General features: G+C 32.7%; 2 protein-coding genes across 2 annotated transcripts; one reads left to right on the top strand and one right to left on the bottom strand.

The window, feature by feature from the left end:
* Positions 1–1,053: 1,053 nt before the first annotated feature.
* Positions 1,054–5,578, bottom strand: LOC122582689 (protein PLASTID TRANSCRIPTIONALLY ACTIVE 16, chloroplastic). Its single transcript, XM_043755115.1, has 5 exons — positions 5,079–5,578; positions 3,892–4,347; positions 3,666–3,734; positions 3,209–3,267; positions 1,054–1,742 (listed from the first exon to the last, which is right to left on the bottom strand). The coding sequence occupies exons 1-5, from the start codon at positions 5,481–5,483 to the stop codon at positions 1,175–1,177; spliced, it is 1,557 nt and encodes a 518-aa protein (XP_043611050.1). The 5' UTR covers positions 5,484–5,578; the 3' UTR covers positions 1,054–1,174.
* Positions 5,579–17,390: 11,812 nt separating this feature from the next.
* LOC122582262 (transcription initiation factor IIA large subunit) lies at positions 17,391–25,070 on the top strand. Its single transcript, XM_043754631.1, has 11 exons — positions 17,391–17,668; positions 17,900–18,073; positions 18,249–18,461; positions 18,678–18,732; positions 18,832–18,890; positions 20,589–20,708; positions 21,782–21,895; positions 22,782–22,845; positions 22,943–23,103; positions 24,049–24,132; positions 24,738–25,070. The coding sequence occupies exons 1-11, from the start codon at positions 17,546–17,548 to the stop codon at positions 24,759–24,761; spliced, it is 1,191 nt and encodes a 396-aa protein (XP_043610566.1). The 5' UTR covers positions 17,391–17,545; the 3' UTR covers positions 24,762–25,070.
* Positions 25,071–26,218: the final 1,148 nt, after the last annotated feature.

Genomic DNA, 26,218 nt, shown 5'->3' with positions numbered 1-26,218 from the left:
TTTTGAAACTCATTATTATCGACATAAAATCGGTTTACTTTTAAATAGTTTGATTATTTGAATGATTTTAATTCTTCGACTTGTGGCAAAGTTTTATTAAATGCACATCTAAATAGGTTTCACGTAAATTTTTGTATGATAAAAATATGGTATTTAAAAGTCGAGTAGAAAGCAAGTTATCTACACTTTTGTCACAACTCACAAGGTGCATAATATATGATGTTCTTGGCTAAAACCTCAACAAGAGGGTAAATTAAAGCAATTCTAGCACCACCAAAACCCATTCCAAATGAAATAAGACTATTAGACATACTAGTTTCCGAATTCATACCAACATAGTAGTAACCATTGTGATCATATATTCATATTATTTCAATATACCTCCACCAAATTCTCTTGGAAGGACACAGAGTCATCGTCCGCCATAATCTACCACCTCACACTGTTGTTCTCCGCCTTGAATGTCTCCTCAATCACTCGTGCTAGCTATTTTTATGATGCGAGGGACGCCTTTCCCAATCATGGTCTCATTAGAGACGCGCACTGGAGGTTAAGTGGTCGATCAGGGAAGGTGCTGTATAGGGGTTTGATCTAGAAAGAGGAAGCCACGGGTTATGTTTGGGAGCCACCATGATCTGACATATTGAATCCTAATGTGCCTAGTTCTTATGACAACGGGGTAGATTTATGATTTGGGTAGAGAATATTATGGGTAGTCTTGAGTCTTGACATTGTTTTGGTTGTTTGGGAACAAGAATTAGTGGATAAAATCAAGAGCAAGTTCAAGATTTTGGAAAGGAATAATGAGATTATGATCATGGACTTGCATATTCTTCTTGTCTTGGTTTTGTGTTTGGGTTTGTTTGTCCAAACATCATTGAATTAATAAAATTAAACAAGTGGATAATATGTTGAGAAATTTGTTTCATCGTATTCTTCTGGGTTGTAAACGTTAAATTATACTAAGTTGTTTCGAATCTGAATGAATTTTTACAAAGTTCATGCCCTTATAACTGAATAACATATTGCAACTCGGGAAAGAAAAATATGAGATGACCAAAAAACGAGATACATGTGAATAAGTTGATGCTCGAGCTGGTTAAACCAGCATTCGTCCATCAAGGATTCAACTACAATTCACAGTATAAATGGAAGATGTAAATAAAGAAATCTATTAATCATCAACATAAATGGTTTCCTGCTGAAACACTCCCCCGAAAATCTTCCTCACTTCTGCTTTAGACTCTTTTGGTTTGGGCTGCACTGGTGCCACCTTTTTAGCTGCTGGTTTCTTGACCACAGCTTGCTTTGATGGCAAAGTCCTAGCCTTGGCTTGACCTCTGACTGTTGCAATTTGTACTTTAGGCAGCTCGATGGGGTTATTCTTAACTGCTGATGCGAACCCCGAGCTTAGTTTTTCCCATGAGAGCGCTAACCCTGGTGCGCTATCTTGGTCTGGGTCATCTTCAGCTATAGGCTCGGATTTTTCTGTGGGTTTGCTGGCAAGCCTGGCAGTTTTTAATCGGTCCATTAGGTCACTTAATGACTTTCGTGCTGTTGTGCCTCGATCCTGGACGTCTTCATCTACACTTGATGATGAGGCTGGTTCCAACCTTTTCACCTCATTCTCTGCTTTTGCAGCAGCTTTAGCTGCTTTTTCTGCAGCTTTCACGGCTTCCTCGGCCTTGGCCTTTGCAATGGTTTCTGCATAAGCTTGTCGTCTACCGTCCTCAGGAATTACACTAGAAGAAATGCATTTTAGAAAGGGTCAAACCTCATACAGTTATCTGATATTGGGTCAGCGGGTTAGAGATGACAAAATGAATGGCAGGGTTGAGATAATGAAGCTGACCCACAAACATTTACTTTTGAACCTTAGAAAGTTGCTAATGTGATTAACATGGTTACTAAATATTCTAACTTTATATAATGACACGGCCAAGTGATTGGGTATCAAGGTTTCCTAGTATTGGAAATATTGAGGTACCAGTATGGCAGATTGATAAGAAAGATAAAGTTCAGTGGATTAATAATGAGAATCAAATTGTGAATTTTAGTACAAAACAAGCTTGGGAAGATCTTAGAGATAATAGACCAGAGGTTGGCTGGAAAAAGGTTGTTTGGTTTGCACAAATGGTTCCTAAACATGCTTTTATTCTATGGTTAGCTTTACAGGGGAGGTTAATGACTCAGGATAGATTGGAAAAATGGCAGCAGGATGGTAGTTTAAAGTGTCCATTCTGTCAAGAAGTTGTTGATAGTCATGCTCATCTCTTTTTTCAATGTCATTATGCAATGAAAATCTGGGAATGTATGAAGAGTATGACTCAATTGGTGAATATGGGAGTCAAATTGGAGGATTGTATTCAGGAGATTGCTGATAAGATAATGCAGAATAGCATTAGTGTGATTGTAAATAAACTAGTACTGGCTGCTACTGTTTATTATATATGGCAGGAAAGGAATTCAAGGCTTTTCAGGATGGAAAAGAGAAGTGAGGAGGACGTATGCAGAATAATAAAAGATGTTATTAGATTCAAGCTGCTTGCTTTGAGAGTGAAGAAATCTAATAATGTGATGAAAGTGGCTGCAATTTGGAATCTTGTTTGGAAGAATAATGCATTGTTTGCCAGTTAAAGCTGAAGACTGGAAGTATGTCTCTGAATTTAGGCTTTGGTGATTCTAGACTAGTGTGTGCGAAAGGGAATAGAGAGTGGTGTAAGATGACACTTCTTGGTCCCTTTCTAGCACTAGTATGTTGGTTTCTGGTTGTGTTTTCTGTTTTGTATTTGCATTTGAGTCAGTCTGTTAGGAATGTATAGAATGAAATTGTATGAGAATAGATGGTAGAATAGTGCATGGTTATTCCAGTGTGCTAGTATTTGTTTGTAAATACTTTTGTTGATAATACAAATTCACCTTTAAAGTTAACTTTATATAATGACACAACTTATATGTACATCTGCATACACTTGTGATGACTTCCAAAGACCAACTAACCCGTTCCCATTTTAGTTAAATCTTTTAGTTTAACCCATTTGACCCATTAGATATAACTGATATGTAAAGCTGATGCATTAATGGGTAAATTTGTCAACATTATCAGACCATATCTAAGCTATATGACTTATAAAACAAAGCAAAACAAATGCCAATAGCAAGTTTTTTCTTTTTTGTTGCATTTAAATTTTAAACTTTCATACATTACCTGAAAAGTTCGCTCACTGGCTTTGCGGCTGCATCAGGACTTGTAGCAACTTCCACAACCTAACAAATAATTAACCCACTTATGTTGTATAACGAGGTTATTGGCTTATTGCTAGATTTAATCAGTGTTGACCCGAATAGTCATAGCTTTGAGCTGCAAAAATACTTTTTCAACCAAAACATGAAGCAAGATTACATGTAGTCATACAACACTTTTGTTTTTTCAAATTTTCAATATTCCCCAGCCAAAAACTCTATATATATCTTTATCTTTAATCATAGCTAACAGCCTAACACCCAACCCGACCCGTTTTGACTTGTACAAAATAGCAGTCTTGTTTGAACCCATTTCCTGCATTATACAACCTGCCCATTTTGTCATGTCTACTAGTTTTGGACGAAATGGAAAGATTTTGAAACTTTCCTTTTTTTAACATACTTGCAGTTTGAGTTTATACCTTATTTTCCGCCACTTCCGTGTTAGAGAAAACATCTGCCACCAAAGATGCAATCTGAGACTTTGTCACCTATAGTTTTCAGGATTAAAGTTTGGTTAGTTCCTTGAATATTAACACATTAGACTTGCAAATAACTTCAACTCTTGTACTCTTTCTTAACGAAAGTTTTCAAAGATCTAACACTACTTGAATCATAGAACCAATGGCATACATTACATTACATTACTTTGTAGTCGTTTTCCCCGGTGATGCCTTCTGCAGTCACAACAAAGTTGTATGAACTCTCAGAACCATAGTCGGCTGTTAGTTTTGTCTTGATCAGGGTATACTTTACATCCGTTTCAATTAGACCATCAAGAAACTCTTTCAATGTCAAAGGTTGTGTGTTTGAGAACAAGTTGTTAAAGAACAATGAGAGCCCATCTAGTACGTTGTTGGTTGAGGTGAAAGATTCTATGGCAGTGTCATAGATTATGGTGACATGGTTGACACCCGCCAATTGAGCACCTTGAATGAACTGCAGAGCTTCTGTTGTGCTAACTTCTGTGGTTGGACCATTTTCACCTGGACCAATAGTGACTACAGCTTTGGTGGCATTCCCGATTGCCTTTGCTATGGCTTCAGGGTCTTGGAAGGTGGATTCAACAGCATTAAGGCGTTTGGATTCTTCGGTTGAAATAACCTGCAGAGTTTGTGAAAGAGAATTATCGGGAAGAGTTAGGGACATGGTACTCAAAGATCCATTTCTTGGATTTAGACCTAGACATGGAAGCATAAGGAACCTAGTGCCACCCATATAGGAATGGGATTGGATAAAGGTGGCAATGTCGATCTGTTTAGCTATGAATGAGTCAATCAGGATCATGTTTCACTTCTAACTGGTCAAATGAGTAGTACATGAATTCTTGTTAAAACGCAAATGGGTCAAAACTCAAAAGTTACCTGAAGTGTATTTTTATTGCATATACAACATTCACAATCTCATTCTTAATTTATTTTTACATTATATATTATCGAGTAATAACTAACAAAAGTCTAAGTAAAAAGTCTTTCTGGTAAACCTGTCCAAATTACCCTTTTTGGCCCCAACCCTTTTATAACACGTTTATCCGACCCACCTATTTTGCCAACTCTAATCTTAGGGAACTAACATAGCAGTATAGCACCCATGTGTATTAGACAAATCACAAATGAAACCCTCAAGGAATATAAGCATAACAATCCCTTAAAACAATTATAAAGACGCACTTAAAACCCATTTTGATACTTATCCAGTTATCCAGGTCTAGAATCTAAATATACTTGTCCAGATAAAAATGGACAGCCAGAACGAAAGTATATCGCTATTATATAACATTTTCCCTAATAAATAATCATCCAAACATTCAAATTGATAATAACCCAAATTAGTACCTTATAATTAACCGCCAAACGGGCCAACTCCTGAGCAGCACCAAGCTCAGTGACACCAGCTCTAACACTAAAACCTTCCCTTAACAAAGTCTGCGCAATCCGAATTCCAGCCTGCCCAGTAGCTCCAGCAACAAAAACCGTATTCGGGTCCTTACGTTTCCCAAACAACGTCCCACCCGATGCAGACGGGTTACTCATAACGGGTATTAAAGATTTCATATCAGAAACCTTTCCAAAGTCGAAATTGAACTTAAATCGATTCCCATTTTCCACTTCACTGTCTGCACCACCTGCATCAGCTTTCTTGGCACAAGTAATCAATCTTTTCGGGTTTTTTCGAGAAGAGAGACTTGAATGAGTTGTGGCAGTCAGAAGAAATGAATTGGCAGTTAAAGCAGGAGCCATGTTTTGCAGAAAAAAAATGAAAATGTTATCAAAATGTTGGCTCCATTCAATGTGTGAAAACTGCCATTATTAGAAAGAAAGAAAGATTTTGATATAGTACAATATGTATAATAAATGTGTGTATACAATATTGGGTGGGTGTTGATGATCTTGTGTTTGAATATTATCTTTGGATGATTAAGTGTTAGTGTTTTGTTCAATCATGTTGTGCCACGTGTCATAAGTTATCTGATTTTTAAAAGTCTGGTGGCCAGACATTATGAAAAGAAGATACTCCCGGAAAAACAAGGGCACCAAAAATCTCCAACTTATTTTATAGGGCTAATTTTTTTTTTTTAAAGTCTTTTATTCACACAACGTTTTAAAATGACGGTTGGAAATATAACAAGAAATATAAGATTACACTATATCAAATTTACACCAATTCTTTCATGAACTATGGTTATTCTTATCTCTATTTTTATACCAAAGAAAACATGTTGACTTGACCCTATGAATGATGTTGACCCCTACGTTTGAAAATCTTTTGTCGTTTCTAGCATTCCATATTGCCCAACACATAATTGTCAAGATACCTTTGAATACATCTTTCTTTTTCCTAGACAATCCAACATACTCATGAATGTGAACTAGGTCATTGAAATCAAAAGCATAAAAGTTTGTTACCTTAACCCAGTTACAGATCTTGTTCCATACTGTCAAAGCGAGAGCACAACCGCTAAATAAGTGATCAGATGACTCGTCCTCTGTATTGCAAAAAGAGCAGCTACTATCACCCGGGCTGCAGTTTCTGGCTCTTAACGCTACCAGAGTTGAGATCCTATCTAAGCTTGCCCGCCACATAAATATATTGCATTCTTTTGGTAACCACTTGGTCCATTTATAACCGTCATACCTGTTAAAAATCTTCTAGCTAATAAGGAAGTTTTTGACCAGGCCCATGTAACACCCCAAATATTTTAAGATAAAACAAATTAATCCTTTTTCATAGTTTTGACATTAAATTAATTTCCTAGTATTTTATTTTTGGATATGGGGTTAATTTAATTAGAACTTTAACGGATAGCGGGTAAAAATACTCACAAAAGGTGGGATGGGTCGTGGCATCTCCAAAGAGTGCCAGCCATCCATTTGACTTGTGAGTCACTTCCCACTCTCTTTTTCTCTATCTTTTCATGCATTCCTTCCCATTTCTTTCAAAATCAAAGCTCAATTCCTTCAATTCAAAATAGAAACTATAATAATAACCATCACCAATAATCTATATCAAGCAATTTGAAGAGTAAGGGTTTGTGGGTTTTGTGGTGTGGCTGAAAATCCTAAGGAATGTGGGGGAAAAGAAATTGTAACTTAAAATCTTGAATTAATTCTTGGAAGATTGAGGTATTGATTCCTTAACCTAGTTTTATCTCCTTTTTCTCTTGAAATTAGGGTTCTTGGAGATTTCCAATTTCGGGGTTTTGCTAGAAATTTATTATGGATGGATTTTTCTCAATTCCTTAGTTAACCTAGTTGTCATTGAGTTATTTGATGTGTTTGATTATGAAATTGATAAGTTCTTGTGATAATTTAAGAATATGAGAAAAGATGAGTTTTTCTAGTTATTGAAATAGTGATGAAAATGGTAGGTTGAACTACCTATTTGTGATTGTGGGAAATGAAAGTAACTCAATGACAAATGGGTTGGGTTGGGTTTAGAAAGGCTAGTGATTTAGTATGACTAGGTTGAGCTAGTCAAGTTGTGAATGTAAACTTATACATTTTATGATATGATCATAGGTTGAAGCTTGTTGTGCATAGTCGATTAGCCTTATTTTTCCAAGTTGTGAAGGAGGTGAGTATATTTGCATACCTTTATGTATATGTTGGATAAGTTGACTACACATGTTGAAGCCTTTTGTCCATGGTGGTGTTGACCACCATGTTGAAGTTTATTTGTCCATGTGTGGTAATTGATGCGGCGTTAGCCCATGTGGGGCATAGCATTTGTTGAGGCCTAAGAACCTCCGGGGCCTAAGAACCCCGATAGTTGATCTAATGAGGCCTAAGAACCCCGATAGATGATCATGATTATGTTGTTTAGCTTATATGGATCCATATATGTGTTGTTAGTGTACAAGGTGCATATGTAAATGTGACATGACGATGCCATAGGTTACATGTAAAAGTCATTGTACTTTGCCCTCCTTCGTATTCGTAAATGTATGCAAGTATATTCACTAAGCCTTTGCTTATATTTTAGTGGTTTACTCTCTTATAGGTAGTTCCGGAAGAAGGAACTAGTGTGGTTGAGTTGAAAGATTTGTAGAGCTTGAAGTTGACCTTGGCAAGACTTGAAGGTATTAGGTCATTCTTGGATGGATGACTACTTTGGTATTAGAGGCTTAGAAGTCCCTCTCCCTTTGGCTCTTGATACATTTTGTCTTGATGGTCTTGTCTCTGTTAAAATTGAGCAAATGGTCAAGTGTAAGTCTTTTTGGAAGGGTTGTGAATTAAACTTTGGGCCAAAATTATGTCTATTTGGGTAAATGATCCATTTGATGGTCTTCTCGGAATTTGAAACAAGTTATGTTGTAAATTCGTTCAAAATGTGTCTATATTGTTTTTGGTCATCTTTGAAATGTGTTTTATAAAGTTCATGTTGAATTGTGAAGGTTGCAAGTTTGTTCAAGTGTTGGAATGGTTTAGGTTGGCTGATCAGGTGGCTCACTGCGGCGCAGTGGGTGTGGTCTTACCCACTGCGGCGCAGTGGATTCCCACGGAAATGAGTTTTGGTTCCTTCCACTGCGGCGCAGTGGGAGATGTATCGAACCCACTGCGGCGCAGTGGGGCAGGTTCATCTTCTAGCCGAGGATTTCCACTGCGGCGCAGTGGGGTATATATAAAAAAAAACTCTTATGTTTTCGGTTTATCGAGTCTGGTTCTTTCAGCCCACTGTTAACTCTTTAATTCCCCCCCCCCCCCCAATCCAGGTCCAAGTATCTGCAACATTCGAGAGCTTATAATTTTCAAGAATATCTTTCAAGTCCGCCCATTTTCTCTGTATCACCGACAATCTGACTTCTCCACTTCTACTGCCCAGAAAATGCCTCCCCTTGAGTATCATATCTGTCACAAACCAAACATCTCTTGTCTTAAATAATCCTGGAAACTTTTCCTTCAAAGGGTCGTTAGGGAATCCAAGCAATATGGAAAAATTTGAAAAAGGGTAATATTATTGAAAGAAAAAAGGTCTAATGCTTATTCTGTGTTGATTTGCTAGGTAAAACATCTTAGGCCCAAGAAAAAGTTTGAAAATTACGAGTATAACAGTTCTCATAAAAGTAATAAATTGTTCGGTTAGGACTAGTATAAAATTAGACCTCAATGGATAAAATAATAAAATTATCTAGTTTATATTAAATATTTATTAATTTATATCTTGAATTAATAATACCTTTTAGGTTAATATATTCAAAAGTAGTTACTTCTCTAAATATAACTAAGAGATGATAGATCTTTTCGCGTCAACTAAGCTTTTTGCTTAGATAACATTTTCTGATAATTTTATGTTTTTTTAGATATAATGACATTTAAAATTATATTTTTTAGTGTTCATGTGACACTTCATTTGCCACGTCATCATTTGTCTACGTGGACATTTACTCCTTTTTTTTTATCAATTTAAAATAACAAATAAAAAAACCAAACACAATATTATAACTCATAACATCTAACTTTCAATATTATGCACAAACCACTTGATTTAACTTAATATTTATTTATTTTTGCAAACTACGGTAAATTTCATTGCATATTAAAACTAATTAAAAGACATTGATAATATATTGTTGATCTTTGTAACTCATCTCTTTCTATTTTCCTTTGTATTTAATTATCTTTGTACGTGAAATATAATTTACTTTAATATAATATAAAACTAGATTATATGATAATTACATCTAATATTTTACTAACCAATTATATTATCAATGTTAAATAAGATATTTACATTATCAGTTTGACACACATATTTTTGATATTTAATCTATATTTGTAACTTATCTCTATATAACTAAGATTCCGTATTTTGATAATATATGAGCAGAAAGATGTTTATATGCTTTAGACCATGTCTTTTTATTAATTCAATGATAATTATCATTGTTTCAAATGAGATTGTTTATTATATTATATTTTAATAAATACAAATTATAAAAAAAGAACTTTATGGTTTATAAATATTTAGGTTTGATTAGTCATGCTTTAATATTTGATACATATTATATATTTATTATAAATTATAATTTTATTATTTGCATCAATTTTAAATTAACTATTACGTTTGAATTTCACTTACTACACATGTAGGAGTTGATTATTATTATTATTATTATTATTATTTTTTTTTGGGGGGGGGGGGGGGGGGGGTCGAGTGTCATGGGTTTCATCCCAAACATGCATGGTTCAAGTTTTGCATACAAAATACACATCATAAGTGCTAAACCCTTTAACGATTCTAAACATAGTAACATTTTGCTACTTGTGAATATTAAATAAACACATTCTTCAACCAACTGGGTTGGATCAGTGGTTGGAGCTCATGCCTCTGGAAACAGAGGTCATGGGTTCGATCCTTATGCCCAGCAAGGCTGGAGGTCCTTTTTTACCTATGGTAGAACCTGGAAGCAGCCTCTCTACCTTTGGTAGGGGTAAGGCTGTCTACATATCAACCTCCCCCATACACTGTCGAAGACGGTATTGAGACCCAAAACTCGTGAAAGACGGCATTGGGAGTTACTTACTTACTTAATATTCTTCAACTCACAGTTAGGTTTCTAATTAGAAATTTGGCATGTAAGAAACATGGCATTACGCAAAATATATGTAACTAGATTAAACCCGCACGTTGTGTAAGGCTGACTGAGAACGTAAACTAAACTTAACTGAAAGTTACATTATTATTCATAGTTTATGATAATTTAAAGGGTAAATCTTTTCGTACCTGAAGTTGACAGGTTTTTCACTTTTCGTCCCTAATGTTAAAAAATACAATTTTAACCTTAAAGTTGGCAACATTTTGCAATCAAGGTCCTTCTCCTAGACGACGTTTGTTTTTTGCCGTTAACGTACGCACGTGCTAAACGCGTAATGGTATTAATGTCATTTGCTCGTGCCAACTTCAGGGACAGAAAGTGAAAAATGTGCCAACTTCAGGGACAATAAATGTAATTTACTCTGTATTTCTACTTTTTATAATATAAATTTTATAAATAAATATAAATAATAAATAAATTTTTTCTTCTTCAATCTTTTCCCTGCAATTTAAATCTGATTCGAGGTCTAAAAATTTTGCTCTTTTTGGTTCACATTCTTGCACTTGATCAAAATCTTCGGACACCCTTTTCTTCATTCACCATTAAACAACCCCAAAAATCAGCAAATAATATAACTTTCAGTTAATTTTAGTTTACGTTCTCAGTCAGCCCCATACAACGTGCGGGTTTAATCTAGTTACGTATATTTGTGTAATGCCATGTTTCTTACATGCCAAATTTCTAATTAGAAAACTAACTGTGAGTTGAAGAATGTGTTTATTTGATATTCACAAGCAGCAAATATGTTACTATGTTTAGAGTCGTTAAAGGGTTTAGCACTTATGATGTGTATTTTTTATGCAGAACTTGAACCATAAATGTTTGGGATGAAACCCACGACACTCAACCCCCCCCCCCCCCCCCCAAAAAAATAATAATAATAATAATAAAAATAAAAAATAATCAACTCCTACATGTGTAATAAGTGAAATTCAAACACTAGTCGATTTCCCAAGGTCTAAGACTCTACCGATGAGCCATCAATCAATTGGCTTAAACAAACACAATATATGTCTACCAGATCCATTACTTGAATCCTATACATACAAATTGAGGTTGCGAGGTGGGGTTTATATTGATAGGGGTTGTGGTTGTGCGATTGAAGATGGACGAAAATGATAGTGATAGTGCAAATGGATGTCGAATGTTTGATATGAAATGAGTGTAAGCGGGGATTAACACAAAAAATGTGCATCACTATACAACTTTATAACATCATAGTTGTATGTACAACATGATCATACACAAACAATACGAGTATAATATATATATATATATATATATATATATATATATATATATATATATATCTTCTAATAACTATAAAACAACATCTAAAATTCATTTTTGAAAAAGCCCCAACCCTTAGATAAAATTTAATCTTAAATAGTGACCTTTAGATTAGATGATGACCTCATTTTCCTAATTTAGTTTTACCATTACTAAAGTAATTAATTACTTTATTGAAATTACGTTCCAACAATAACAAATGTGCTTGTATGAGTATTAATAAAGTTGTTATATGAGTATTAATTAATAATAGCTTTTAACGATTATAAATGCTTCTATTTTAAACATGTATATATAAATCTATAATTACTCGGTCTTTCGAGATCTTTACATATATTGAAATAGATAAGTCCAACGTATAACTCTTATTGGTTGGGTATTGTAAAACAAGTATTAAAGTAAAACAAATAAGACAAGATATTGACCTTTAAATCATGGTTTAATTGATGCACGAAGCTTCACGAAACAATTGATGCACGATGATTTTCATGATGCGCGATGATTTTTAGTGAATATTGTTTTATTTATTTTACTTTAATAATTGTTTTATTTTACCTAAAACCTATTTAAATATTAGTCAAATAATAAGTAATTATAATTGTTATAATTTAATATATTATAAAATTATTTATACCAATCTCTTGAGACAAAAATTCATTATCGAATGTTCATATAAATATACATCATACAATGTTAATAAAAGAAAGCGTGACCTTTAAGGTTAAGTTAAGATGTAATGTAATCTAGAACCATAACGATTCATTATTTTTGCAAACAGATATGTGATCTATTATAATTAATTTCATCATACTCTTTCAAATAAAATATATTAAACATTTATATTTGTATAGTCATTGGTCCCGTCTGATGGACGGATAGTCTTAAAATATATACCAAAAATAAATATCAAAATATTAAATAAGAAAATGGGTGAAAAATAACAATACATAAACAATTTTTTTTTTAATAGAATAAACCATTTTACAGTAGAATAAGAAATCATAATCAAACTACAATTGACAACAAACTAAATCAAAAGAGATGAAAAATAACAATAACATAACAATTCAACATCAACTTATAAACAAACATGAATAAAATACCAAATATAAGATTAAAGTGATATTAAAAACATTGTATGTTTTTTTTTTAAAAAAAAATTTACTAAACTTGATTTGTTTATTAAAATTAAGAAGGAGATGAATGATATGAATGAAAATGATTAACAAACATTTATGTTGTATAAATAATAAATTATCGGAAGGGTTTTAAGGATATCATATATCTTTAAATTTTAAAAAAATTTGTTTGAATAGAACAAAACTTATGATAAAGTTTTAAATATAATTTATACTTAAAAACAAATAAAAATATAAAAAAAGGAGAAAGCTTTAGAATAATTAAGAGAGATTTTTAGACTTAAAAAGAGCTTTAAGGGGTAACAAATATACCCCTAACATCCTCTTTTAGTTATAGTATAGAAAGATAGATTGATTATTGATTCCATATAGTTGATGCCTTGATGGTAAAATAGGATATAAATATATGATATAAATATTTTAAAAACGAAATATTTTTCGAATATAAAAATAAAATTTAAGTTTATATGGTTTATATTTTGATATAGGATTGAGTTTTTACTACTGTCTTTTTTTAATTTTTATATATATTAGTTTTATTTTTATCTAATTTAATATATTTAGATTATAATTTTGTGGATATATATATTGTCAAAAAAATATAAAGATACCATATATGGTTATGTGACATTATTTAGAGATATCTTTAAATTGAAAAAAACTTACAATGTTAGAATAAATATTGTTTTAATATATATATATATATATATAATATATAATGTTATTAGTAGAGTACAATATACATACAGTATATTATAAGGTATAAAGGTTTTTTTTTCTTCTACTAATCCTTTGATAATTCATTTTCATTATAAGAAATAGAAAGTAGAACTGATAAAACCAAAAAAGATATCGTTTTCCATTTACACCAGGAGTTGAATACCATATTCAAGATTCAAGAATTGTTTTAGATCTGATCCATAGGAATCAATAGTAAAGAAAAATCTCTTATGATACATCAAATTTGGCCCGGTTATTGATCAAGTGAATATATTTGCCATTTCTTTAAATTTTTCTTTTGATTCAAAGTTGTGTTGTAACGTGTATCCTCCCCTGTTCCGGTCATGAAATAGATGAAATAAATTTTAAAAAATAGGTTTTTGTTCAAGAATGGAATACTGATGGAAGTGTCCATGTCCGGTTTATCATGCATAATTATATCACATCCTGAATCTGATGAAATAAGATGAATTCAGACGGTATTTTGTAAATACGTAATATGTCTTATCATCTATCCAATCCTCAAAATCAATCAAAATTTTTAGATACTTTATTTCATAATAATTATTATATATTATTTTTAATATGTTCCCCGCGTATTACGCGGGTTAATAATCTAGTATATATATATATATATATATTGCATTTATTTTTTGTTTGTGTTGTTTCATAAAATTCACACTTAGAAGAATTTCATATATGTCATTGTTAAGTTATAAAATATCATATATGCCTAATTAAATTTTGAAATATCATATATGTCATTTATGATACCTTTAAATATCAAATGTGCCATTGTAAAGTAAAAAAAAATCATATGTGCCCAAATACATTGTTAGATATTATACATAGGGTCATTATTTTCGAAATATGTCTAACATGTCATTAAAATATATTAAATATTTTAAATTTATCATTGAACTTTAAATTGCATTTATCCACTTTTTCTTTAATTTATGAGTTTTAAATGTCATGGAGGCTAATTACTTTACAAAAATAAAAGCATTACATAGCTAAGTCACTTACAAACCAAGATCGCAACACTTAATAATATACAATGAATTGAATTGAATAATAATTAAGAATATCAATGAAATTAATCATGTCGGTAACATTAAATTAAATTTACACGGTTAGAGGAAAAAAACATAGATTGAATTATAAAAGCAAGAGCAAATATGTGTGTAACTATGATTTCTAAATATTTTATTAATAAGTTTAAAGAATGTTTATGTTTTAATTTAGACTAAATGAGTTTAATTGGGCATATTTATATTTCAATGACATATTTATATATAATATTTAAAGTTTATCTGGAGATATTTAATCTTTTTTACTTAACAATGACATATTTAATATATTGATAGATTAAGAATGACATATATTTGATATATTTCAATGACATGATAGATTGATAGATAAATTTTAAAAATAATGGCTCCATATAATATCTAATAATGTATTTAGGCATATATGATATTTTTTTTACTTAATAATGACATATTTGATATATGAGGATATTAGAAATGACATATATAATATTTCAAATTTTAATTAAGCAAATATGATATTTTGTAACTTAACAATGAGATATATGAAATTTTTCATTCACATTTTCATGCTCAATTATATACAATTAAATGTGTGTTTGTTTATTGTTTTAAAATGAAATTATCCTTCCATTCAAGTGGCCGGTTCAAGATAATGCAACATATTCCTTGATTTGTACTTTATTAGTTGAATAATATCTTATACTCCGTATACATCAATACAAATTGTTAGAATAAGAAGAGTTTTGCCCATGCATATATATATGACATATGTGGTGCAGCATGGACAAAACTATTTAAGTCATGGTTTTACGATCACTTACGCTGCATATACACATTTTTAATGATCTATTTATTGTGGTCCATCGACATATTTGAAAACATTATGGCTTTACGGGTGTATTTTTTTTTCTCATTTTGACAAATAGAACGTTATATCAACTAAATTGAGTGATAACAAGTCATTCGGTTTCAAAGATTACAAATATAAATTACAATGAATAACATATTTTCCGAACTTTAAAAATGGATAGAAAAAACCCTGAATGAAAGTAGAAACAAAATCATCGAAATTAATTAAGACCGTTTCATTGATTTTTCATCTCAAATCATTTTTGCTAATACGTCATGAAAGCCCAGACCACATTAAAATACTAACACATAAATAGTTATGAAAAAACTAAATGTCAACCAAGAATTACATATTTAATAACTAAATTATTTTAGTATTCTTTTAATTGAGACAAAAAAATTTACATTAATTAACATTAGCGTCTAAAAATTTCAATACACAAATAATAAAAACTATTAACTATAAGTTTAAAAAGTATCTAGAGATATTGTTTTCTTTAGGTTGACGACATGCCTCGAGTCTTGTGCAACACTGCCGCTTACCTTCCGACATGTTAGTGGCATGGAAAAGCTGGGTTGGCGAGGCATGAGAAGCAGGGGAGAAAAACTAGTCATTAAATAATTAAAGGTGAGTATATGCATACATATACTGCAATTTAAAAACTCTTGAAAAGGAAGAATTAAAGCCAAAGGTGGGCTAGAGTGGCGAATAATTTATAATTGTTAATGTTTTTATTTCTTTTATCTTTCAACTGTATTTATCCTTATTATTATCTAAGATTTTTTATTTATAAATTATTTAATAAAATATATTTTTCATTTTTTATAATGTGTTTTTTATTTTGATAAAGTTTTTTCGTCTATTTTCTAGAGTTCTTTTATAATTATTATGTTATGTTTTTGTTACAAATATAAAAAAATATATGAGATATGATTGTCATTGGTTAGACATGACGAGACAAAAAAAAATTATAAAATGATATGGCTTGATATCGGATAAAAAACATGAAAGATGAATGAAGACATGACTATCATCATTCTTAAAAATGACCCGGTTGGTAATTAAGAAGTTTTAATCGGTCTGCCAAATGTGAATTGAGCCCACCAATTTGCATGAATATCTGTACTCTATATCGTATGACATATAACATTAGTTTTTTAATAAGAAGATTTCAAATCGCCTCATGAACCAACTATACGATTTAAAATATAGTAATTTTAACTCAAACTTTAATAACAAGATAAAAAACATACTAAGCAATAGTTATTTACAAATTACATTAGGTATTGAATTATCCTTATAATAATATGAATTCTACCTTTAGTTGTAAAACCTTGATGTTAATGAATGTTTTTCGCAAACTATTTCATGTCATATCTAACTTAATGTGAGCGAGATTAGTATGCACTTTTATGTTTTGATGCAACAACAAGATGTTATTTGTAAAAAGTAGTTTTGTTGGTTGCATAATTGAAACAATTTTTTTTTTACTTTTTTGATATTCAAGTTATATAATAATTAAAAAAAAGATAAGCTTTAAAGATTATTTGTTAACTGAAACATAAGTCACAAGTCATTGAGGTGAAACATCAGTGACAAAGGTAATACTCAAATGAAGGGGTTTAGGCCTCGTAACTCCAGGTTCGAATCTTGGAGGAGACAAGTGTTTACCCCTATAAATCGTCATAATTTCGGGCGAATTAGTGGAGAGTTTTCTCTTATCAGGTATTTGAAATAGATATTTATGCTCCGAAAAAACTTGCTAACACGAATCTGGTTAAAACAACGTTTGTAGACCTTTGACTGTCGAATTAGGACATAAAACTTCAAACAAAATTCACCTTTAAAAAAAAATTACAACATAAAAATGCAAAATAAAAAAATTATTTAGGATAATTAACCCCATATATAAAAGCAAGCCTATGTGACAAATACCGACATACATACAAAGTAGACCTTGTCTCACACACAAACAACAACACATATAAACAATCAACAAACGGATGCAAACCTATTTATATTCCCCATCTTTATTCCCCTTTTCACTTCCACAAAATCCCCAATCTCTCTCTCTCTCTCTCTCACACTCCCATTCACAAGCCCTAAAAAAACCTTCCCCCAATTCCATCAAAATTAGGGTTTCAATTCCCAATTAATGGCCACTTCCACCACCAGCAATGTTTATATTCAAGTTATTGAAGATGTTATCAACAAAGTTCGCGATGAATTCATCAACAATGCCGGTCCCGGCGAAGGTGTTCTCGCTGAGCTTCAAGCCGTAAGCTTTTTCGCTTAATTTTCATCAATTTTTCATCTTTTTTTACTCTAGATCTGTATTTTTGGTTTCGTATATATGGGTTTGGATTTTTTTGTGTATTTGGATCTGTTTTGTGAAAATCTTGGATTCTTTATGTGGAATCTTGGACTGTTTTGTTGCATTTTTGGACTGTTTTCACGAAATATTGGACTGATTTTGGTTACTGGGTTTTTGTTGTTTTTTTTGTGATAGTTATGGGAGTTAAAGATGATGCAAGCTGGAGCCATTGTGGGACCCATTGATAGATCAGCTGTTGCGAAATCGATGGCTCCTGGAGCTGGGTCTAATACTGTTCATGATCTTAATGTTCCGTATGAAGGTCCGGAAGAGTATGAAACGCCTACTGCGGATTTGCTTTTTCCTCCTGTGAGTACTTTTTTTGTTAAGTTGTAGTATATGTGAAGTGTTTGTATGTATATATGTACATATTTCTGAAATCCGGGCCTCTAACTGAGTATATTTAAAATGGATTATTGTTGAGATGTCATTTATTGTTTTGTACTTTTGTTGGTTCATTATTTAATTCGGATGTTGTTTGCAGACGCCGTTGCAGACCCCAATGCAAACACCGTTGCCTGCTCAGACACCATTGCCGGGAACAGCTCCAACACCTTTACCAGGGACTGTGGACAGTTCATATAATATTCCTACTGGAGGCACGCCTATTACTCCTAGTGATTATTCTTCCATAAATGAGAATGGAGCTGCAGACAGAGCTGGGAGGCCTACTGGAGGCACTCCTAACACATTCATGGCAAGTGCAATTTTTTATTTATCATGATCTATGGTTATCCAAGATACGTTTTTGCCAAGTCATTTGGTTTATCTAATTTTTTTTTCTGCATTGGTGTTTTCATTTGGGTTTTAAATCTCTAAATGTCCAATTTGAAACAAACATTTATTGAATGATCTTTTTGTTTTTGTTTGTAATTGAATGTGTAGTTTTATAAACATTATATTTCTTTGACAGCAACCACCATCTCCTTGGGTGAACCCAAGGGCCACTCCTCTTGATGTGAATGTTGGTAAGACTTTTCTCTTTGATATATTGAACATGTGTACATGCTACAATGTGTATACACATCAGATAGTTATGTTAGTTATTAAACTATAATCTGTTGCAGCGTACGTGGAAGGTCGTGAAGATCCTGACAGATTAGCAGCCAATCAGCCGACAACTCAGGTTACTGTAGTGATATTTATTGCCATTTAATTGTGTTGGCGTTATCCCCCCGTCCCTTATTACATGACTATAAATCTATAATTGTGAATCTCAACTACTTTTTTGTTTTGTTTTATATATGTTAATAAACGAGGTTTCTAAATAAGAACTAGACGAATTAATTTCTTAGTTTATATATATGGAAAAAAACATAATTACTTATATATGCCGGTATCACAAAAAACAAAAGGTCAACAATTTACACATACATGTTTATCATTATGTAAGGATCAAAAATGGAAAATGGCAATCTATAATTTTTAATCATATGTTAGAAGAGATTTTTATTTCTCTGTGGTGGTAACATTTAATAGACATATATTTATATTTGGAAGAAGCAATCCTGTCTGTAAATTTTATTTAGTTGTATTAAACTGAAGGTATCATGGACATAAAGTAATGATTATTTCTTCAAACATGCGAGTCATGGTTGTCAAGGTGCATGCCTTAGTGCAAAGGCATAACGTTGTACCAACGTTTTGTGGATCATGATCAGAATTTTGTAGTTTAAGAGTATTTGATAAAACTAGATATAAGTTTTTTGGTCGTTTGGTTTTGTTATATTATGAGCTGAAAGAGTTTTAATATGATTAAGCAATCACAAGAAGGAAACGAGATTATGATATAAAAAAACATCATCAAACTTGTTAAGTCCTTTACACACTTTCTTTCAACGAGAAAGTTTTTAGTATCTATTTGCTCTGGAAAAGTTAGTCTTCACTCTGGTCTACAACATAAACACCCTTTTACAAAGTCTCTTTAGCTCTCTCTACAATCTGGTCCATAATTATTTTTTGGAACATAAACACCCTTTTTAGTATTTATTTTCTCTGACAAAGTTAGTCTTCACTTTGGTCTACAACATAAACACCCTTTCAAATGATTCTCTTTATCTCTCTCTCTCTTCAGCAATATTCTTTCTGATTGGTGATTGTACTTAGTTACGTGTTGATCCTTTACTTATTATTTCGTTTATAACCCCAAACTTATCAACTAACAGGCCAACATGTCCACTAGCTGTGTCATGGTCCCATGTTATCATTATTTCTTTGTGCTTGGTCATTTACACAAGACACACACTCTGTTGATCAGTTTGTTCCTTGTTTATTGGTTTTAGTGCCGACGTATTAACTAGATACCAACACGTAGTTGATAAACACAATTACTTATATTGAAGATAACATTATACCTTCAGAAACTATTAGATAATCAACAGATCAGCATGTTCATCGGTTGGGTAAGATGAACAATCGAGAAAAGTTAAAGTATGCTTTGTTTCTTGTCACATGTTCATACATGTGGATTTTTTTTGTAGTTATTAAAATGTCACTTTGTTTACATCTTTTCTATAAAAAGTAGTTATAAGGCCTTTGCAATAACGTGATAGCTAAATACCTCCCCCCCTGATGTCTCATTTACTTGACCTAGGAATATTAAACAAGCAACTCATGAAGTTAACTAGTTCAATCAACTCTGTCTTTGAGTCCCCAAGAGAAATTCACACATGAAAGTTTGAAATAAATTTTGGTACCACCAGGAATTTGATTTTCGCATTCCCAAATGACTAATATATTAGTGGTGTCTACAAGTTGCACGTAGGAGATTCTAGGATGTAATTGTTTCACAGAAGCGTTTATTATTGATTATTTTTAATTACAGGATTTCTTTCTTCTAAATGCTGGAAAGCGCAAGCGGGATGAGTTTCCTTCGCAATATCGTCCAGGGGGGTATATTCCCCAGCAAGATGGAGCTGTGGATGTGTTAGCTGGTAAACTTGAGGTGAAGCTTCTGGGTGCTTATACTTTTTAAGTTTCTACATGTTGTCATATGTGATGTTTTATCTAGTTGTATAGCTGGCATCACTTATAAAAAGTCTTAAATAATGCTGTTTTGAACTTTTGATCACCACACACACACACACTTATTGTGAGATATGATCAGCAATCAGATAGCCTATTAAGTTGAAGTATTTATTTTTATAATATAGTAAATGGAGTATATTTTAGGATATTAGTCAGGTGGTGTAAGAGTTGACAGGATAGGCATAGTTTCAAAGCCAAGAGCTGGTAATTATATTTTATTTCTGGGTGGGGGTGTGGGGGAAGGTAGTAAGTGTGAATATTTGTATTCTGTTCTGGTATCCTGTTCATTCTGGCCATATAGAAGAGAAATGTACCTGTTTCCGCTGCAATTTTTATGTAAACTATTGCGCAGCATGTTTTCGTTGTGCTGACGCGTTAAAATGGCTCAACGTGTCTTTTTTACTGTTTGCTCAAAAGTTTTTACTCCAATAATCAAAATATGTTCTGATTCTGCTTGTGAGAGTATGGTTCTAGGGCAGAAAATGATTCACCATCATAAGTATCTTGTAATAGTTGCGAATGGGCAAGAGATACCTTTGACTTGAGGCAAAGGATATATCTCAAGCTTAATCTGACACGTTTGGTGAGAGTTTAACCTTTTTTTTATTTGAAAAGAAGCAGACTTATTTTATCATATAGCGAGTCTTAAGCTGATAATTAAATTCTGAAGTTTCCATATAGACTTGTGGAACGAAATCAATGGCATCAATATCTTGCAATAGTCGCTAATGGGCAAAAGAAGTAAATTTGGATGAAATTATATCAAAAGAAGTTGTATGTTTTGGGGTTAAAGTTTGCTTTTAGTTGAAAAGTGTTCTTTTTTCCATTGTAAAGTATTTGGAATAGGCTAAAAGTGATTCCAAAATATATACTACATAAGCATGTAACATTTCAGGAGACATGCATGATATGTTTTGATGCATTTTTATCTCATTCTGTGTAAATCTTCTTTCTTTTTATCAAAAATTTGGTATATGTTCTCTTTCTCAGGTTGGTCAAGGGAGCAATTCTCAACCTGGTCATGGACTGCAGCTGCCTTCTAGGATTCCTCAACTGGATGGGCCCATGCCTGATCCCTATGATGATGCACTTTCTACACCAAACGTAAGCATTTGCTTGCCTTTAGTTTTTCTTCACAACATATTTTAAAAGTAGCTAAACGAGGATTACGTGGTTCTAAATCTCTGCCCAAATATAGTCTCTATAGTCGTAAATGACAAACTAATTTATTACCAATTAAACTTTTTTGGGGATTAAGTGTTTGATGTCAACCCGAAGGGACCTATTTTGATGCTTTTCTAGACATCGGTACCCCACCCCGCCAGGGGCAGGGTATCGGTTATGCGTAGGCATACACTGCTTGTTAGAAGCATGCCTTCTACGTAGAGGTAACAAGTTTGACTCATTAACCGTTAAACTGAGTCAATATGAGTGTGATTTTATCTTCAATAGATTTAGTGAGTAGTGGCAAAATTGTGAAACATTTCTAAAAAGAAAATAGGTAAATTACCATTTTAAAAGGCGCCTAAAGTGTTCTCAAAGGCGCTTTGGTTGCGGTATACATCTTAGATCTTTTATTCAAGTTGAGGCTTTGTCCGAGCATACTGGTTTCTTTTTACTGAAACTGGATAACCAGCCTTATCACCAACTTCTACAATTTTTATGTCCTTTCAGAACTAAAGCATTTTACGAGTTACCCAACGGAAATTTCAAAGTTATAAGTGGAATGCAGGTGCAACTTTGTAAATATTTTTTCACTAGATACTTGGTTCGCAATGCTCCATGGAATCTGGAACTTATAGTTTGCTACAATTTAATGCCTATTTATCCTTTGTACTCATAAATAAAAACAGATTTTATACACGCACGCACGTGCTCACACTCATACAAAGTTGAACTGATGCCTCAATAAAAGTTGTACCAAATCATTATCAATTCAAGCAATATGGCTATATTCAGTTACTCAGTAATTGCTTTCTTTTGACTGAAGATATACAACTATCAAGGAGTTGTTAGTGAAGACTATAATGTAGCAAATACCCCAGCTCCACCAGGTTAAATTTTGACCTACTTTGAAGCAAATTTGTCTGCCTGTTTTTGTGTTTAATTGGACTTAATGTTTTATGTCTTGTGTCGTCGCCATTCATATAGAGCTACAAGCACCAACTCCAGCCATGGTTAATCAAAATGATCTTTTAGACGATGATGAAGATGAGCCTTTGAACGAAAATGATGACGATGATGATCTCGATGATGTGGACCAAGGCGAGGAACTAAATACACAGCATTTGGTTCTGGCTCAGTTCGACAAGGTATAATTAATATACATATATTTGTTAAAAGTGTCAAATTTGACATCCATATGAAAATGGATCAACTGGGATTGTATTCTATATTGATAATGGTTGAAAGATGTGAAACTAATTTTATTAGCCATAATGGAAACTGCTTAAATGGGCTGAGCTACTGAAAGCTGCCTAACGTGTATACAAATGCTTATATGAGAGATTAGCCGAGATTTGTGCCCCTAAGTTAACAACCCAAACTCAATGATGATCACCGGAATTTATGTACAGCCTAACTAAATTTCAACAATTTAACTCAATTTTTCGAAAGAGTTTTTTAGTGTGTTATTATTATATAACTGCGTGTGTACATTGTTTTAATAATAAAAATTCGGAGCAGTTGCACACTTTGAAGACCCTCATTAACACCACCCCCACCGGAAAAAAAGACACAAAAAAACAAAACACACAGACACACAAATTGATCCCCCCACCCCAAGACTATAGTAGAAGGTTGAAACAGAAACCAATCTTAATAGCAGAGCCTTATTTCCTTATGAGTTGGATGGCGCTAATTGTGCCATTGACTATCAAACACACAGAAATTTATCTTGTTTATCAATATTCCTTTATAAATTTATCTTTTTTTAACAAACAATTTCTCTTTCATGAAAATAATTCTACTCCTTGAGTCAATGCGTGGGCCTTTTTTTTTCTTTCTTTAAAGTCTTAATTCTCTATGGAGCTAAGTTTATATGGCACGAATTTTCAATAGTAGCATATTTTAAATGTAGCTAGTGCCTTATATTTAAGAAAATAATGTGTTAATGTGCTATTGTCAAAAGGGTTGGGATCATCCTTTGTCTTTGTCGTTATGTAATTAGTGCTGTACACTTTATGGAAATTGCTTCAGCTTCTGTTTGACCTTTATCAAAGTTCTACTTCATGAACAAGCATAAATCTGGTTGGCAGGTAACTCGGGCGAAGAGCAGGTGGAGGTGCACTCTCAAAGATGGCATCATGCATATAAACAACAAAGATGTATTATTCAACAAGGTTTGTTTTGTATATGTGTATATGTGTGTGTGTATATATATATATATTACTGTTACTTCTCTAAGATGAATTTGATGTCTGGTCATAAAAAAAGGACATTGCGCATTGGAAATTCCCATGAAAATTGCAGCATCCTTTTTTCTCTTCAGTATCTGCTCAGTTGTATCAATAATTGCTATCAACTTTCTTATACGTGATTGGTTGTTTGATAAAATTGTCGTATTATGTCATTATTAGAGGTCGTTTAGTTTATGGTGAGATTAGTTGCATAAAACCTCGTGCTTTGTTTAATGTCATAATCTTTGTGGAAAATAGAGATGGTAATTTTGACCCATATACTTTTGTATGGGTCGTTTATTCAATCCACCCATTTTTACCCAACCTGTACCAAAAGCTACCAGGTTTGACCGAAACCTGTTTTGATCTTTTACTCAATCCACCCATTTTGCTGCCTCTAGATGTATATGTTTATGGATTTTTATACTACTTTATCCAACTTACTGTTACGGATTCCCTGTACAGGCAACGGGGGAGTTATATTTTTTGATTCGATATTGACTTTGTTTTGCTTTATCCAACTTACTGCTTCGGTTCTCCTGTATCAGGCTACTGGGGAGTTTGACTTCTGATTATGGCCAGAAAAACGAGAACTTCCAACTGAGGGCACAGAGTTATCATCAGAAAAACATGTAGAGTGACTGTCTCTTTTTAGTGAAAAAACCAAAATTGAGGTGATTGATGTTTATGAGGTGAAAAGGCTTACCTGATGTATATAAGATGAAGAGCATTTTGTTTGGCCCTAGTATTTATGGGCTACCTTTAGTCCCTTGAGAAAAACCACTTGTCTTTCATGGGACAGAAATTCCGGTTATACCCTTTGGATTTTGGTCAACTTTTATATTAAACTGCATTATTTATTCTATGTATGTTTTCTGCTATTAATGTAGCCAGTGGTGTTGTGGGAGTTCATGGTTTAGTCGTAGAAGCCTAAAAACAGTCAACATGTGATGCTGATTTTGAAAGGGTTCTGGTCAGATCATTAAAATGTAGTAGTAAACTACAGATTTTTTCCGGGCGGGCAGCTGGCCGGTTCCTGATAAACAAATGTTGTGATTTCTTTTTAATCTAGAAATTGAAGATATTTGCTTGTATTTATTATTATTATTTTTTTTTGAAGATTAGCAATGATTTTGATGCTTGCTTATTGATCTAGAATTCAAAAGGTAGTACCTATTGAAGTTTCTAAATGGAGTCTGAGTTTGTTATAAAATACAAGTAGGGATTTTCTTTGTTCAGCTGGCAGAGTTGTATAAGAGAAAACCTTTAATCTTTAACTGTTGACGCAGACGCTTGGTCAGTTGGGTTTGTGCTTTTCAGGCTAGATTTGGGCTTGAACCTGAGGGCAACTGAGGGGTGATTAATATTTTATAAGCGCGTAGGGAGTGGTCTTGGCGTGGCTTTCCACGTGCTCAGAGCATACCAAGCCTCTTTTCAGTGCCAAACTCTTTGTTCTTTTCTTGGTGTGGCCACATGGAATATGTCACTGTCTATTTCCATGTCCCGTTTGTTTGTACAATACAGTCTCTTGTTAGTCTGATAGTCTTACAAGTAACCATTTTTCATCTTGGCTCAACATTCGGAGGCCGAACTTAAAGTTTGTTCAACATGGTTAAAACGACTATCCTTTATTATAAAACTGGTGTTACAAACAACCTAAAGGTCGAAGCAAAACACCTGACTTTAAAATGACGAGAACCTTACAAAATGAAAATCAGTGACACTTCATGCTTATATCAGTATACAACTTATACAGGTCATCCAAAGTGGCAACAAACATCTAATTAAAACTATAGATTTTATGTACATTTGTTAAAATTCAATCAAATGTTTTTAAAAATAATTATCAAGTGCTATACTGCCAAAAAATCATGTATTTTTCATAAAAAGGTCTCAGGTTTGAAATCAGTCATTAGCAAAAACCTGGTTAGTTAACTACATTTGAATCAAAATGGCTCGCCATCCATAGATAATCCAAACAATAAAACCTTCTTTGTATATTCGTTTTTTATATTTTCAAGGGTATGTT

Source organism: Erigeron canadensis, chromosome 9 (genome assembly GCF_010389155.1).
Source record: "Erigeron canadensis isolate Cc75 chromosome 9, C_canadensis_v1, whole genome shotgun sequence".
In the NCBI taxonomy this organism is placed as follows: domain Eukaryota; kingdom Viridiplantae; phylum Streptophyta; class Magnoliopsida; order Asterales; family Asteraceae; genus Erigeron; species Erigeron canadensis.
The sequence above is the reverse complement of the archived record's forward strand: the minus strand, read 5'-3'. Positions and strand labels throughout refer to the sequence as shown.